At 45.2% G+C, this 18,420-nt stretch overlaps 1 protein-coding gene across 3 annotated transcripts in view; it reads right to left on the bottom strand.

The window, feature by feature from the left end:
* bmp7b (bone morphogenetic protein 7b) overlaps positions 1 to 18,420 on the bottom strand; it is a 79,551-nt gene that overhangs the window by 18,221 nt on the left and 42,910 nt on the right. For all 3 annotated transcript variants that reach the window (XM_055932015.1, XM_055932014.1, XM_055932013.1), the window contains exons 2-4: positions 10,921 to 11,113; positions 9,743 to 9,891; positions 4,633 to 4,839 (exon numbers count right to left, since the gene is read on the bottom strand). In XM_055932015.1, the coding sequence (XP_055787990.1) occupies positions 4,633 to 4,839; positions 9,743 to 9,891; positions 10,921 to 11,113 (549 nt within the window). The remainder of the gene's footprint in view (positions 1 to 4,632; positions 4,840 to 9,742; positions 9,892 to 10,920; positions 11,114 to 18,420) is intronic.

The following is an 18,420-nucleotide window of genomic DNA, read 5'->3' as shown; positions in this document are numbered from 1 at the left end:
GGAAACAGCAGAGGGAGCACTCCCCTAATCACATCGACGGGACCACAGTGGAGAAGGTGAAACGCTTCAAGTTCCTTCGGCGTACACATCACTGATAATCTGAAATGGTCCACCCACACAGACAGTGTGGTGAAGAAGGTGCAACAGTGTCTCTTCAACCTCAAAAGGCTGAAGAAATGTGGATTGGCCCCTAAGACCTTCAGAAACATTTACAGATTGAGATTTACAGATGCACAATTGAGAGCATGCTGTCGGGCTGTATCACCGCCTGGTACGGCAACTGCACCACCCGCAACCGCAAGGCTCTCCAGAGGGTGGTGCGGTCTGCCCAACACATCACCGGGAGCACACTGCCTGCCCTCCAGGACACCTACACCATCCGATGTCACAAGACCAAAAAGATCATCAAGTACATAAACCACCTGAGCCACGGCCTGTTCACACCACTATCGTCCAGCAGGCAGGTCAGGACAGGTGCATCAAAGCTGGGACCGAGATATGAAAAACAGCTTCTATCTCAAGGCCATCAGACTGTTAAAACTTCTTGTGGCTGCAGGGGGCGTATTGAGTAGCCAGTTAAATCGTGCCCATTTCAAACGGCCTCGTACTCAATTCTTGCTCGTACAATATGCATATTATTATTATTATTGGATAGAAAACACTCTCTGGTTTCTATAGCCGTTGGAATTATGTCTCTGAGTGAAACAGAACTCATTCTACAGCACTTTTCCTGACAGGGAGTGAGATTTCAGAAATCTTGGCCCCTGTTCTGGGGTCAGTTTTAAGGTCCCTGTAAATGCTATGAGGATACAAACACTGCCTACGTCTTCCTCTGGATGTCATTACGTGGTGACGCTTTGAATGGAGTCGATTGCGCAATCAGGGCCTGTATAAAAGAGCACAAGGTGGAAGTAGCTTTCTTTTCTTCCTGCGCCTGACGCACGATGGACGTCGGACTGGCTCTCTTTCCAAGCTGTTGTTTAGCCAGTAATATTTCTCCGGTCATGTTTTTACTCGTTATAGGTGTTAAAAACATCATAAGGTAGTTAATTTAAACCGTTTTATAGCAATTTATATCCGTTTAATGCGATTTTGAGGCATTTCTTTCTGATGCACTTTGAACGGCTGGGCACGTTTCCAGTACATGCCGAACGTTAGTGGCCATTTCGACAGGGCAAGAGGACATCTTTCGACCAAAAGACGATTAGACCGGAGAAAGGATTCATTGCCCAAGATTCTGATGGAAGATCAGCTCATAGTAAGAACTATTTATGATGATAAATCGTGTTTCTGTAGAAAAATGTTAAACGCATATTCCGCCATTTTTTTTGTTGTAGCTTCACTTGGCGAACCCTGTATTGCACAGTAAGGATAATTTTAGAAATGTAATTCAGCGATTGCATTAAGAACTCATTTGTCTTTCGATTCCTGTCAACCCTGTATTTTTTAGTCAAGTTTATGATTAGTTATCGATTAGACTAGATCACTCTCAAAGATGGCGCCCGACATTTTCAGACCAGTTTGGCTACTATTCTCATTGTATAACCACGATTTTTCTGGCTAAATATGCACATTTTCGAACAAACTCTATATGTATGTTGTAATATGATGTTACAGGAATGTCATCGGAAGAATTCTGAGAAGGTTAGTGAAAAAATTAATATATTTTGGCGATGATAACGATATCGCTCACTTTGGCTTGAATCAATGCTCGGGTAACGTTTGCATATGTGGTATGCTAATATAACGATTTATTGTGTTTTCGCTGTAAAACACTTAGAAAATCTGAAATGTTGTCTGAATTCACAAGATCTGTGTCTTTCCATTGCTATGCGCTGTGTATTTTTAAGAAATGTTTTATGATGAGTAAATAGGTAATACACGTTGCTCTCTGTAGTAATTCTAGTCGCTTTGGTGAGATTTGTGATGGTGGCTGCAATGGCAAACTATGATTTATACCTGAAATATGCACATTTTTCTAACAAAACCTATGCTATACAATAAATATGTTATCAGACTGGCATCTGATGAAGTTTTTTCTTGGTTAGTGGCTATTTATATCTTTATTTGGTCGAATTTGTGATAGCACCTGACGGAGTAAGAAACTGATGGAGTTAGAAAAGTTGTGTCTTTTGCTAACGTGGTTAGCTAATAGATTTACATATTTTGTCTTCCCTGTAAAACATTTTAAAAATCGGACATGTTGGCTTGATTCACAAGATGTGTACCTTTCATATGCTGTATTGGACTTGTTAATGTGTGAAAGTTAAATATTAAAAAAATAATTTTTTTTGAATTTCGCGCCCTGCACTTTGAGCTGGATATTGTCATAGGTGTACCGACCTCGGGCTTGCAGCCCAAACAGGTTAAATAGCCATCACTAGGCGGCTTCCACCTTGTTACTCAACCCTGCATCTTAGAGGCTGCTGCCCCATATACATAGACATGGAATCACTGGTCACTTTAATTATGTTTACGTACTGCTTTACTCATTTCATATGTATATACTGTATTCTATTATACTGTATTCTAGTCAATGCCACTCCGACATTGCTCATCCTAATATTAATATATTTCTTAATTCCATTCTTTTACTTTTAGATTTGTGTGTATTGTCGTGAATTGTTAGATACTACTGCACTAGGAACACAAGCATTTCGCTACACCCACAATAACATCTGCTAAATATGTGTATGTGATCAATAAAATTTGATTCCCTCAAATCGTTTGATGAATATATGTTTTCTATTTTAAAAATTCACATCATTTCACATTGTCCCGTTCAATTGTATTCTTCATACTATAAAATAATGGCACGAATTCTAAGAAAACCCACAGCCATATGACATAGCCAGATCAGGGCCTAACATAAGGACAACTCAGAATATGCTAGACTACATTTTCTTCATATCATTTTTCTTTAGACCTGTTTAAAATAAACAATGGACTTATTGTGATGGTGTAGGCTATATAACATGGATATATTAGACTTTTTAAAATGTGGATGTTCCAAAGGTCTGCATCAGTGGCTTTAGCCAGGAGATGCTAAATGTGTTCATGTTAATTAAAGGTCAATTACCGTGAGCCCGGCAGTTATTTCATGACCACCACAGAGCGGGCGAAAACAGCTCGTTGAGGAGAGGTCAAAGGAGAATGGCAAGAATCGCGCCAGCTAACAGACAAACAGGCAAATAACAGCGCAGTACAACAGTGATGTGCAGAACGGCATCTCGGAACGCACAACTTGTCGGGCCTTGTCACGGATGGGCTATTGCAGCAGACGACCACACCGAGTTCCACTCCTATCAACTAAAAACAAGAAGAAAAGCCTCCAGTGGGCACGTGATCACCAACACTGGACAATAACGAGTGGAAGAACTTTGCCTGGTCTGACGAAAAATGGTTCCTGTTGCGTCATGTTGATGGCAGAGTCAGGATTTGGCGTAAGCAGCCTGAGTCCATGGCCCCATCCTGCCTAGTGTCAACGGTACAGGTTGGTGGAGTAAGCAGCCTGAGTCCATGGCCCCATCCTGCCTGGTGTCAATGGTACAGGCTGGTTGTGTAATGTTGTGGGGAATGTTTTCCTGGCACACGTTAGGTACCTTGATAGCAACTTATGCCATGAATCATTTAGGCTGTTCTGGAGTCAAAGGTACTAGATGGGTGTACCTAATAAAATGGTGTATGTGATCTTATACAAATATAAGCAAGGTTTGAAATTATGTTTTAGTCAAATATTATATCTACTTGGGCTTCTTGCAGTCAATTTGCAGTCGACAAATTTTTTCGAAGGATTTTCCGGCCCCCTGACCATCCGCTCAAGAAACAATCGGCCCGCAGCTGAAACTATTTGATGAACCCTGGCCTAGGCTATTTTCATATCCAGTCCCAATCCCACTGAAATCCAAAATCTGGACTCTTGTCTCGCATGAAAATTCCTAACTTTATTCTGTAATCCATAGGTTGAAGTATCAAAGTATGTTTCTCACCTATGCATGTCAAAATACCACTATAACATTTTGTCCACTTCAGCGCTTCTGTAGAAGCCCATATCAGCGCTTCTGTAGAGAATGTGTGATCAACAAACAGTATGAGATATTTTTAAAACAGAGTTGGTCCTCGTTAAGATACCCTGATATTTCAACTATTTCCACTCTTCATCTCCCTGTTATTCATGATCTGATCTGCTATCTGTATGATCATTAACTCGATTAAGACAAAAAATATATTCTGTCATTTGTTGAAGGAGGTTATCTAGCAAGGTTAGCAACTTTGGTCACTTGACTTTTGTTTGACTGCCATTACAAAATTTGTATAATTGGTTTGGAGGGGGAACGTGTGTGTGTGTGTGTGTGTGTGTGTGTGTGTGTGTGTGTGTGTGTGTACGTCTGTGTGTGCGTGCGTGCGTGTGTGTTGATCCTTGGAGATATGTGGAGAATTATTGTAAGGAGGCTGTAGTAGACAGTAGCCCTGGCCTCCATCTGCCTCCCATTTCACCTGGAACCCACACCAGAGCCAGCCATCACTACACCAACATATCACTGTGCCATTTAAAAGGCCTTCCACAAATACACATACTGCTGTAAGGCACATTGTCTTAGCTTCCCTCTCCCCTCATTCCCCAGTCCTTACCTGCGATGTTTGTCACTCGGAGTGCCTCCTGGCCCTTGTTGGCCCCTTTGGAGCGGTTGGGGTTGCGTTGTTTGGTGCCCCCTGGTGCTGAGCGGATGCTGCGCAGGTGCACCTCTGTGGCTTTGAAGAAGGCCACCATGAAGGGCTGTTTATTCTGAGGACCACTGAGGCCGATCAGCCCTGCCATCCGTGGGTTCACACTCTCACCTGCAGGGGGAGACACAGAGAACAGCGTGTCAGAGACATGTCTCTGTGAGTGTGTGTATCTAAAGTGTGTGTGGTCCACTCAGTCTCTAATGAGAACCATTTATTTAGTCTGTGTAATGCTGAAAATTGATGTTTTCCCAAATATGAGGATCTCTCTCTCTCTCTCTCTCTCTCTCTCTCTCTCTCAGTTTGGACCTGGGAAATGCCAAGCACCAAAGCAATACCAGGCATTAAAGAGAAACACTCTCTCCCAATGGATCTGACAGTGTTGAAGGTTTGTGTGTGGCAGGTTAGCGTTTTTCATCATGAAGCTTGTTCTGGCGGCAGCTCTGCAGAACTGTCACTAGCTGGCACTGCCACAATGTCATAAAATCTGATTTTAAACCTTACGCTAACCTTAACCCTAACCTTAACCTCAACCCTAATGCCAAACCCTAACCATAGATTAAGACCAAAAAAATCATTTTTACAATATAGTCAATTTTGACTTTGCAGCTGGTCTATCTAGCAGACATTGCTCAGTTCTGCCTCAAGGACTCCCAATAAATGTCAACATGTGTGTGTGAGATAGAGAGAAATTTCCAATGTGTATGTGATGTTCACCCAGAGGAATGTGATCATAGTGCAGAGGTAAACTCATGTTGCCCGCAGCCAGTGGCGGTTCTGGCTTGTATGGCTCCCTGGGAGCACCCCGTGCCGCCCCCGAGCATGCCAGCACACGCCCGTCCATACCCCTCCCAACACGCACACACGCACACACACACACACACACACACACACACACACACACACACACACACGCACACACACACACACACACACACACACACACACACACACACACACACACACACACACACACACACACACACACACACACACACACACATAAACACGCACTGTCCCTAACATGAAAGAAACATGGATCATCCTTCTATCATCACTGAGGTAACAGTCTCCTCAGAAACACTGTCATACAGTACTACTGTAGTCATACAGTATGACTACTTTGTCCCACCTCCCACACATGCGGTGACCTCACCCATTGAGACCAGCATGTCCAGAGATACAACCTCTCTTATCAGTGCCCAGTGCCTGGGCTTGCCTCCGCTGTACCCGTGCCCCATCATACCCCTGTCTGCACATTATGCCCAGAATCTATTCTACCACGCCCATAAATCTGCTCCTTTTTATCCTTGTCCCCAACGCTCTAGGCGCCCAGTTTTGATAGCCTTTAGCCGCACCCTCATCCTACTACTCCTCTGTTCCTCGGGTGATGTGGAGGTAAACCCAGGCCCTGCATGTCCCCAGGCACACTCATTTGTTGACTTCTGTGATCGAAAAAACCTTGGCCCCATGCATGTCAACATCAGAAGCCTCCTCCCTAAGTTTGTCTTACTCACCGCTTTAGCACACTCTGCCAACCCTGATGTCCTTTCCGTGTCTGAATCCTGGCTTAGGAAGGCCACCAAAAATTCTGAGATTTCCATACCCCACTATAACACTCTCCGTCAAGATAGAACTGCCAAAGGGGGAGGAGTTGCAATCTACTGCAGAGATAGCCTGCAAAGTTCTGTCATACTTTCCAGGTCTATGCCCAAACAGTTCGAACTTCTAATAAAAAAAATTAATCTCTCCAGAAATAAGTCTCTCACTGTTGCCGCCTGCTACCGACCCCCCTCAGCTCCCAGCTGTGCCCTGGACACCATCTGTGAATTGATCGCTCCCCATCTAGCTTCAGAGTTTGTTCTGTTAGGTGACCTAAACTGGGATATGCTTAACACCCCGGCAGTCCTACAATCTAAGCTAGATGCCCTCAATCTCACACAAATCATCAAGGAACCCACCAGGTACAACCCTAAATCCGTAAACATGGGCACCCTAATAGACATTATCCTGACCAACTTGCCCTCCAAATACACCTCTGCTGTCTTCAATCAAGATCTCAGCGATCACTGCCTCATTGCCTGTATCCGCTACGGGTCCGCGGTCAAATGACCACCCCTCATCACTGTCAAACGCTCCCTAAAACACTTCTGCGAGCGGGCCTTTCTAATCGACCTGGCCCGGGTACTCTGGAAGGATATTGACCTCATCCCGTCAGTTGAGGATGCCTGGTCATTCTTTAAAAGTTACTTCCTCACCATATTAGACAAGCATGCTCCGTTCAAAAAATGCAGAACTAAGAACAGATATAGCCCTTGGTTCACTCCAGACCTGACTGCCCTCGACCAGCACAAAAACATCCTGTGGCGAACTGCAATAGCATCGAAGAGCCCCCGCGATATGCAACTGTTCAGGGAAGTCAGGAACCAATACACGCAGTCAGTCAGGAAAGCAAAGGCCAGCTTTTTCAAGCAGAAATTTGCATCCTGTAGCTCTAACTCCAAAAAGTTCTGGGATACTGTAAAGTCCATGGAGAACAAGAGCACCTCCTCCCAGCTACCCACTGCACTGAGGCTAGGTAACACGGTCACCACCGATAAATCCGTGATAATCGAAAACTTCAACAAGCATTTCTCAACGGCTGGCCATGCCTTCCTCCTGGCGACTCCAACCTTGGCCAACAGCCCTCTTTAAAGGGGGAGACACCCTGGACCCAAACTGTTACGGACCTATATCCATCCTGCCCTGCCTATCTAAGGTCTTCGAAAGCCAAGTCAACAAACAGATCACTGACCATCTCGAATCCCACCGTACCTTCTCCGCTGTGCAATCCGGTTTCCGAGCCGGTCACGGGTGCACCTCAGCCACGCTCAAGGTACTAAACGATATCATAACCGCCATCGATAAAAGACAGTACTGTGCAGCCGTCTTCATCGACCTGGCCAAGGCTTTCGACTCTGTCAATCACCATATTCTTATCGGCAGACTCAGTAGCCTCGGTTTTTCTAATGACTGCCTTGCCTGGTTCACCAACTACTTTGCAAACAGAGTTCAGTGTGTCAAATCGGAGGGCCTGTTGTCCGGTCCTCTGGCAGTCTCTATGGGGTACCACAGGGTTCAATTCTCGGGCCGACTCTTTTCTCTGTATATATCAATGATGTTGCTCTTGCTGCGGGCGATTCCCTGATCCACCTCTACGCAGACGACACCATTCTGTATACTTCTGGCCCTTCCTTGGACACTGTGCTATCTAACCTCCAAACGAGCTTCAATGCCATACAACACTCCTTCTGTGGCCTCCAACTGCTCTTAAACGCTAGTAAAACCAAATGCATGCTTTTCAACCGTTCGCTGCCTGCACCCGCACGCCCGACTAGCATCACCACCCTGGACGGTTCCGACCTAGAATATGTGGACATCTATAAGTACCTAGGTGTCTGGCTAGACTGCAAACTCACCTTCCAGACTCATATCAAACATCTCCAATCCAAAATCAAATCTAGAGTCGGCTTTCTATTTCGCAACAAAGCCTCCTTCACTCACGCCGCCAAACTTACCCTAGTAAAACTGACTATCCTACCGATCCTCGACTTCGGCGATGTCATCTACAAAATAGCTTCCAATACTCTACTCAGCAAACCGTTTATTTTTTTTATATTTTTTTATATTTTTTTAGGGGTGGATCAGCTTAATATTGCGGAAAGAATGTTGCTTCCAATGTAATTGTCTGCATCATTTCCAATCCCCCGCAAACCGTTTTGTTACTAAAGCACCTTATACGACCCACCACTGCGACCTGTATGCCCTAGTCGGCTGGCCCTCGCTACATGTTCGTCGTCAGACCCACTGGCTCCAGGTCATCTACAAGGCTATGCTAGGTAAAGTGCCGCCTTATCTCAGTTCACTGGTCACAACGGCTACACCCACCCGTAGCACGTGCTCCAGCAGGTGTATCTCACTGATCATCCCTAAAGCCAAAACCTCATTTGGACGCCTTTCCTTCCAGTTCTCTGCTGCCTGCGACTGGAACGAATTGCAAAAATCTCTGAAGTTGGAGACTTTTATCTCTCTCAACAACTTTAAACATCTGCTATCCGAGCAGCTAACCGATGGCTGCAGCTGTACATAGTCCATCGGTATATAGCCCACCCAATTTACCTACCTCACCCCCATACTGCTTTTATTTATTTACTTTTCTGCTCTTTTGCACACCAGTATCTCTACTTGCACATGATCATCTGATGATTTATCACTCCAGTGTTAATCTGCTAAATTGTAATTATTTGATTTATTGCCTACCTCCTCATGCCTTTTGCACACATTGTATATAGATTCTCTTTTTTTCTACCATGTTATTGACTTGTTTATTGTTTACTCCATGTGTAACTCTGTGTTGTTGTCTGCTCACACTGCTGTGCTTTATCTTGGCCAGGTCGCAGTTGCAAATGAGAACTTGTTCTCAACTAGCCTACCTGGTTAAATAAAGGTGAAATAAAAAATAAAATAAAAAAACTGTTGATGCTGCTGTTGTTGTTATTGATTTCAAATAACTAACATACTGCCATCCTGATAGCAATCTCTCCTCCGCTCTAAAGAGAAACTTGACTCAATAGAAATACATCTGCATTACATGTTGTTTGTTGTAATCTCTTCTGCATGGGTGATAGTGATGATGAGGGTATAGTGGATTGTGTTAAATAATGAGGGCTTGTATTATCCCTCTACCAGTGTGTTCTCTCTGGGTTGTGTGCTGGTAGAGAATGTGCCATTGCTATGCACTGAGGTCATACTGCTCATGCTGTCTCCTGTTCCTACATGAATCCAGGCCAGGGCCCATATACATAATTTAGATCCTAATTAATAAGATTATATGGAAAGGGATGAGCTGGTCCTAGATCAGTACTCATACTCTAATAAGTTATATGGGTTCTTATAGGGTCTGACCTCTCATATATAAGTTCTGGTTTAGAGAGCCCCCTTCTGCGTTCTAGACCTGGTTCAAAGGCCCTCTCCTTACCGGCAGTGCTCTCCAGAGCCAGCTGCAGGCCCAGGTTGCGTCCAGGATTCAGAACCCAGTGATTACTGGTCAATGTCACATCAATCACCAGCCAGCCCTCCTCAGCCGCCCAGATGACCCGCGAGTCCAACAGAAACAGGTCTGACTCCCTGGAGGAGATACACACACACACACACATATGCATGCATGAGTAAACATTCACACAAACACGGAGACAAACACACACATACACAACCAGACCCACATGGGACCCAAACATGCAGAGAGAGAGAGAGAGAGAGAGAGAGAGAGAGAGAGAGAGAGAGAGAGAGAGAGAGAGAGAGAGAGAGAGAGAGAGATGAGAGAGAGAGAGAGAGAGAGAGAGAGAGAGAGGAGAGGAGAGAGAGAGAGAGAGAGAGGGAGAGAGAGAGAGAGAGAGAGAGAGAGAGAGAGAGAGAGAGAGAGAGAGAGGAGAGAGAGAGAGAGAGAGAGAGAGAGAGAGAGAGAGAGAGAGAGAGAGAGAGAGAGAGAGAGAGAGAGAGAGGAGAGAGAGAGAGAGAGAGAGGAGAGAGAGAGAGAGAGAGAGAGAGAGCGAGAGAGAGAGAGAGAGAGAGAGAGAGAGAGAGAGAGAGAGAGAGAGAGAGAGAGAGAGAGAGGAGAGAGAGAGAGAGAGAGGAGAGAGAGAGAGAGAGAGAGAGAGAGAGAGAGAGAGAGAGAGAGAGAGAGGAGAGATGAGAGAGAGAGAGAGAGAGAGAGAGAGAAAGAATCCTTGTCCAACTAAAAATCATTGTTCTAAAGTGGAATGTGTTTCTTTTTTTCTCCTCTTTTCCTTTCTGATATTCCATCTCTTCTTCCTCCAGTGTCCATCCTTCCTCCCAGGACAGTGTTGGCCTACTGACTGGATAGTGTGTCATAGTGCTCTGCTTCACACACACTTCCCTGGCAGAGGGATACATGTGTTGTTCCCACTAGAGCTGTGCAGGCAGCAGAAGTCTTTAGGAGGGGTCAGAGACCTGTCCCTTTACACAGCATAGGTTCTACACACCTTCCACCTTGCTGTGGGAAAGACTGGATATACTCACTGATCTTTGAAAACAATGGTGGGAGAATAGAAGTGAGGGAACACAACCTGTTGCTGTGTGACATAACAGAGGAGAACCCTAAAACATACTGACACACACACACACACAATCCCTCACCTGTCGTTGTGTTCCTTCAGCACCTGGTAGACACTGATGCGGAAGGTCTCATTCTCAAAGCGCTCGTGAATGAAGTCCTTATAGATGCGGAACTCTGCAGCGGTGACCGCTTCCCCATCGGGGATACGTGATAGGTCAAAACGAAACTCTCTGTGGTGCCGCCGGACCGAGAGAAACTCCTTATCGTGCTCCACTGGAACACAAAAACACGCACAAAGGATCAGACAGACAGAACACCACAAACAAGCATGCACGTGCACACACACAAACTCTCTCCTCTTCCCTGAACCCCAGAGACTAGTCTCTCCTCTCTTCCTCTCTGAACCCCAGAAACTCATCTCTCCTCTCCTCCTCTCTGAACCCCAGAGACTCGTATCTCCTCTCTTCCTCCCTGAACCCCAGAGACTCGTCTCTCCTCTCCTCCTCTCTGAATCCCAGAGACTCGTCTCTCCTCTCCTCCTCCCTGAACCCCAGAAACTCGTCCCTCCTCTCTCCTCTCTTCCTCTCTTCCTCCCTGAACCCCAGAGACTCGTATCTCCTCTCCTCCTTTCTGAACCCCAGAAACTCATCTCTCCTCTCTTCCTCCCTGAACCCCAGAGACTAGTCTCTCCTTTCCTCTCTGAACACCAAGAAACTCATCTCTCCTCTCTTCCTCCCTGAACCCCAGAAACTCGTCCCTCCTCTCTCCTCTCTTCCTCCCTGAACCCCAGAAACTCGTCTCTCCTCTCTTCCTCCCTGAACCCCAGAAACTCGTCCCTCCTCTCTTCCTCCCTGAACCCCAGAGACTAGTCTCTCCTCTCCTCTCTGAACACCAAGAAACTCATCTCTCCTCTCCTCCTCTCTGAACCCAAGATATTTGTCTCTCCTCCCCTCCTCTCTGAACCCAAGAGACTTGTCTCTACTCTCCTCCTCTCTGAACACAAGAGACTTGTCTCTCCTCCTCTCTGGATCTCATGAGGTGGCGCACACACACACACACAGACGAGCACACAGGTAGCCTAGTGGTTAGAGTAGTCTTGCGGCAGGAAGCCTAGTGGTCTGAGTGTTGGATCAGTAACCGAAAGGTTGCTAGTTTGAATCCCCGAGCAGACAAGGTTAAAAAATCTGTCGATCTGCCCTTGAGAAAGGCACTTAACCCTAATTGCTCCAGGTTTGCCGTCAATAATGGCTGATCCCTGGCTGTGACCCCACTCTCCGAGGGTGTCTCAGGGGGAGTTGGGATATGCAAGAAAACATATTTCACACCTCACACTTGTACAGGTTGTGAAACAGGACAAATATAAGCACGCCCTGTTTGACTGTTGGAGTGTGCGCATAGATACACACTCACATACTAAAGATGATGCTGTATGGCTGCTGTCTTGCTCTGACCCAATGTAGCCATTTTGTGATTCCGCACTGAGCTAAAGGGTAGAGCTGCCGCTTTCAAGGAACGGGACTCATTCCTTTTTGATTTTCTTTAACCTTTATTTAACTAGGCAAGTCAGTTAAGAAAAACATCTTATTTACAATGACGGCCTACCAAAAGGTAAAAGGCCTCCTGCGGGAACGGGGCCTGGAATTAAAAATTAAAATGAAATATAATTATAGGACAAAACACACATCACGACAAGAGAGACAACTCAACACTAAATAAAGAGAGACCTAATACAACAACATAGCAAGGCAGCAACACATGAAAACCCAGCATGGTAGCAACACAACATGACAACAACATGGTAGCAACACAACATGGTAGCAGCACAAAACATGGTACAAACATTATTGGGCACAGACAACAGCACAAAGGGCAAGAAGGTAGAGACAACAATACATCACGTGAAGCAGCCACAACTGTCAGTAAGAGTGTCAATTCTTTGACTGTCCAGTTTGAGTGTTTGTTGCAGCTCGTTCCAGTCGTTAGCTGCAGCAAACTGAAAAGAGGAGCGACCCAGGGATGTGTGTGCTTTGGGGACCTTTAACAGAATATGACTGGCAGAACGGGTGTTGTATGTGGAGGATGAGGGCTGCAGTAGATATCCCAGATAGGGGGGAGTGAGTCCTAACAGGGTTTTATAAATAAGCATAAACCAGTGGGTCGTGCGACGGGTATACAGAGATGACCAGTTTACAGAGGAGTATAGAGTGCAGTGATGTGTCCTATAAGGAGCATTGGTGGCAAATCTGATGGCCGAACGGTAAAGAACATCTAGCCGCTCGAGAGCACCCTTACCTGCCGATCTATAAATTATGTCTCCGTAATCTAGCATGGGTAGGATGGTCATCTGAATCAGGGTTAGTTTGGCAGCTGGGATGAAAGAGGAGCGATTACGATAGAGGAAACTAAGTCTAGATTTAACTTTAGCCTGCAGCTTTGATATGTGCTGAGAGAAGGACAGTGTACCATCAAGCCATACTCCCAAGTACTTGTATGAGGGGACTACCTCAAGCTCTAAACCCTCAGAGGTAGTAATTACACTTGTGGGGGAGGGGCATTCTTCTTACCAAACCACATGACCTTTGTTTTGGAGGTGTTCAGAACAAGGTTAAGGGTAGAGAAAGCTTGTTGGACACGAAGAAAGCTTTGTTGTAGAGCATTTAACACAAAATCCATGGAGGGGCCAGCTTAGTATAAGACTGTATCATCTGCATATAAATGGATGAGAGAGCTTCCTACTGCCTGAGCTATGTTGCTGATGTAAATTGAGAAGAGCATGGGGCCTAGGATTGAGCCATGGGGTACTCCCTTGGGGGCAGGCAGTGGCTGAGACAGCAGATTTTCTGACTTTATACACTGCACTCTTTGATAGAGGTAGTTAGAAAGCCAGGCCAAAGACCCCTCAGAGACACCAATACTCCTTAGCCGGCCCACAAGAATGGAATGGTCTACCGTATCAAAAGCTTTGGCCAAGTCAACAAAAATAGCAGCACAACATTGCTTAGAATCAAGGGCAATGGTGACATCATTGAGGACCTTAAAGGTTGCAGTAACACATCCATAACCTGAGCGGAAACCAGATTTCATACCAGAGAGAATACTATAGACGTCAAGAAAGCCAGTCAATTGATTATTGACAAGTTTTTTCAACACTTTTGATAAGCAGGGCCTATAGGCCTATAACAGTTAGGATCAGCTTATCACCCCCTTTAAATAAAGGACAAACCGTGGCTGCCTTCAAAGCAAAGTGAACCTACCCAGAAAGGAGAAACAGGTTAAAAAGGTCAGAGATAGGCTTGGCGATGATAGGGGCAGCAACCTTAAAGAAGAAAGGGTCTAAACCATCCGACCCAGATGTTTTTTTGGCGTGAAGTTACAGGAGCTCCTTTAGCACCTCAGGCTCAGTGACTGCCTGCAGGGATAAACTTTGTAGCGGGGCAGGGCAAAAAGAGGGAGAAGCATCGGGGATAGTAGCATTAGAAGGGGTGGGAGATGAGGAAATGTCGGACGGGCAAGGTGGCATGGCTGAGTCGAATAGGAATCCTGACTTAATGAAGTGGTGATTAAAGGGCTCAGCCATCTGCTTCTTGTCAGTAACAACCACATCATCAACTTTAAGGGACATGGGCAGCTGTGAGGAGGAGGGTTTATTCTCCAGGTCTTTAACTGTTTTCCAGAACTTCTTGGGGTTAGACCCACAGAGAGGGAATTGCTCCTTAAAGTATCTAACTTTGGCCTTCCGGATAGCCTGAGTGCACTTATTTCCCATTTGCCTGAACGAGAGCTAGTAAGCGTGAGCATGCGTGTGCCGAGCCTTTTGCCAAATGCAATTCTTGTGGTGGAGCAACTCTGCGAGATTACGGTCGAACCAGGGGCTGAACCTGTTTTTAATTCTAATTTTCTTTATGGGGCCATGTTTGTTAACAATACCACTGAAAATATCAAAAAACAAGGTCCAAGCGATTTCGACAGTGGGGATCAAGCTGTTTCTATACTATTCTACAGAGGCCAGTTCATGAAGGAAGGCTTGCTCATTAAAGTTTTTTAGCAAGCGTTTATGACAAATCAGGACAGGTCGTTTGACTGAGCAGCCATTACGAACACAGGCTGTAAAACAGTGATCACAAAGGACCTTACAGAAAACACCAGACTGATACCCGGATGCTAATAAGAAATCCTGCTATGCCCTCAGTCAGACCATCAAACAGGCAAAGCGTCAATACAGGACTAAGATTGAATCGTCCTACACCGGCTCGCACAGTCGCGAGCCTACCAAACGAGCTAAATTACTTCTATGATCGCTTTGAGGCAAGCAACACTGAAGCATAAATGAGAGCATCAGCTGTTCCGGACAACTGTGTGATCACGCTCTCCGTAGCCGATGTGAGTAAGACCTTTAAACAGGTCAACATTCACAAGGCCGCGGGGCCAGACGGATTACCAGGACGTGTACTCCGAGCATGCGCTCACCAACTGGTAAGTGTCTTCACCGACATTTTCAACCTGTCCCTGGCTGAGTCTGCAATACCTACATGTTTCAAGCAGACCACCATAGTCCCTGTGCCCAATAACACGAAGGTAACCTACCTAAATGACTTCTGACCAATAGCACTCACGTCTGTAGCCATGAAGGGCTTTGAAAGGCTGGTCATGGCTCACATCAACATCATTACCCCAGAAACCCTAGACCCACTCCAATTTGCATACCGTCCCAACAGATCGACAGATGATGCAATCTCTATTGCACTCCACACTGCCCTTTCACACCTGGACAAAAGGAACACCTATGTGAGAATGCTATTCATTCACTACAGCTCAGCATTCACACCATAGTGCCCTCAAAGCTCATCACTCAGCTAAGGACCCTGGGACTAAACACCTCCCTCTGCAACTGGATCCTGGACTTCCTGACGGGCTGCCCCCAGCGGGTAAGGGTAGATAACAACACATCTACCACACTGATCCTCAACACGGGGGCCCCTCAGGGGTGCGTGTTCAGTTCCCTCCTGTACTCCTTGTTCACCCATGACTGCATGGCCAGGCATGACTCCAACAACATCATTAAGTTTGTCGACGAAACAATAGTGGTATGCCTGATCACCAACAACGATGAGACAGCCTATAGGTAGGAGGTCAGAAACTTGGCCATGTGGTGCCAGGATAACAACTTCTCCCTCAATGTGATCAAGATAAAGGATATGATTGTGGACTACAGGAAAAGGAGGACCGAGGTTTAGAGCTTCAAGTTCCTTTGTGTTCACATCACCAACAAACTATCATGGTCCAAACACACCAAGACAGTCGTGAAGAGGGCATGCAAAGCCTATTCCCCCCAGGAGACTGAAAATATTTGGCATGGGTCCTAATATCCTCAAAAGTTTCTACAGCTGCACCATCGAGGGCATCCTGACTGGTTGCATCACTGCCTGGTATGGCAACTGCTCAGACTCTGACCGCAAGACACTACAGAGGGTAGTGCAAACAGCCCAGTACATCACAGGGGCCAAGATTTCTGCCATCCAGGACCTCTATGCCAGGCAGTGTCAGAGGAAAGCCCTAATAATTGTCAAAGACTCCAGCCACCGTAGTCATAGACTGTTCTCTCTGCTAATCAAATGGCTACCCAGCCTATTTGCATCCCCCCTATTTTATGCTGCTGCTACTCTCTGGTTATTATCACTCTCACTACATATTACCTCAATTACCTTGACTAACCGGTGCCATCGCACATTGACGCCTCGCTAGTGTTATTTTACTCCTGCTCTTTAACTATTTGTTATTTTTATTTAATTATTTATTTAAATTTATTTTTTACTTCAAAATTATTTTACCTTCAAACTGCATTGTTGGATAAGGGCTTGTAAGTAAGCATTTTACTGTAAGGTCTACACCTTTTGTATTCGGCGCATGTGACAAATACAATTTGATTTGATTTTGTCCCCCTGAAGGCAAATCAGATTTTGACTCTACACTGAAAAAAAATGGTTCTTTCTAGAACCTAAAATGGTTCTTGAGCTGTCCTCATAGGAGAACCCTTTGAGGAACCCGTTTTAGTTCCAGGTAGAACCCTTTTGGCTCCAGGTAAAACCCTGATGGGTTCCATTTAGAACCCTTTCCAAAAAGCAGCATTCCCCAAGTGAGAACTCCTCTGCATATTCCTCCAAAGCTCAGCTGTCCTGAATCTGCACAACTCTGCCAGGACCTAGGATCAAGAGAGACACTCAAGTGTTTTAGTACTTTATCTCTTGAAACAATGATGAAAATAATCATGGCCTCTAAACCTTCAAGCTGAATACTGGACCCTATTCCAACTAAACTACTGAAAGAGCTGCTTCCTGTGCTTGGCCCTCCTATGTTGAACATAATTAACGGCTCTCTATCCACCGGATGTGTACCAAACTCACTAAAAGTGGCAGTAATAAAGCCTCTCTTGAAAAGGCCAAACCTTAACCCAGAAAATATAAAAAACTATTGGCCTATATCGAATCTTCCATTACTCTCAAAAAAAATTGTGAAAGCTGTTGCGCAGCAACTCACTGACTTCCTGAAGACAAACAATGTATACAAAATGCTTCAGTCGGGTTTTAGACCCCATCATAGCACTGAGACTGCACTTGTGAAGGTGGTAAATGACCTTTTAATGGCGTCAGACCAAGGCTCTGAATGTGTCCTCGTGCCCCTAGACCTTAGTGCTGCCTTTGATACCATCGATCACCACATTCTTTTGGGGAGATTAGAACCCCAAATTGGTCTACACGGACAAGTTCTGGCCTGGTTTAGATCTTATCTGTCGGAAAGATATCAGTTTGTCTCTGTGAATGGTTTGTCCTCTGACAAATCAACTGTACATTTCGGTGTTCCTCAAGGTTCCGTTTTAGGACCACTATTGTTTTCACTATATATTTTACCTCTTGGGGATGTAATTCGAAAACATAATGTTAACTTTCACTGCTATTTGGATGACACACAGCTGTACATTTCAATGAAACATGGTGAAGCCCCAAAATTGACTTCGCTAGAAGCCTGTGTTTCAGACATAAGGAAGTGGATGGCTGCAAACTTTCTACTTTTAAACTCGGACAAAACCTAGATGCTTGTTCTAGGTCCCAAGAAACAAAGAGATCTTCTATTGAATCAGACAATTAATCTTGATGGTTTTAAAGTCGTCTCAAATAAAACTGTGAAGGACCTCGGCGTTACTCTGGACCCTGATCTCTCTTTTGACGAACATATCAAGACTGTTTCAAGGACAGCTTTTTTCCATCTACTTAACATTGCAAAAATCAGAGACTTTCTGTCCAAAAATGATGCAGAAAAATTAATCCATGCTTTTGTTACTTCTAGGTTAGACTACTGCAATGCTCTACTTTCCGGCTACCCGGATAAAGCACGAAATAAACTTCAGTTAGTGCTAAATACGGCTGCTATAATCCTGACTAGAACCCAAAAATGTGATCATATTACTCCAGTGCTAGCCTCCATACACTGGCTTCCTGTTAAGGCAAGGGTTCAATTCCCATGGGGGGACCAGGATGAATATGTATGAACTTTCCAATTTGTAAGTCGCTCTGGATAAGAGCGTC

The sequence above is a fragment of the Salvelinus fontinalis genome, chromosome 8 (genome assembly GCF_029448725.1).
Source record: "Salvelinus fontinalis isolate EN_2023a chromosome 8, ASM2944872v1, whole genome shotgun sequence".
NCBI lineage: Eukaryota > Metazoa > Chordata > Actinopteri > Salmoniformes > Salmonidae > Salvelinus > Salvelinus fontinalis.
This window is presented reverse-complemented; position numbering and strand designations above follow the sequence as displayed.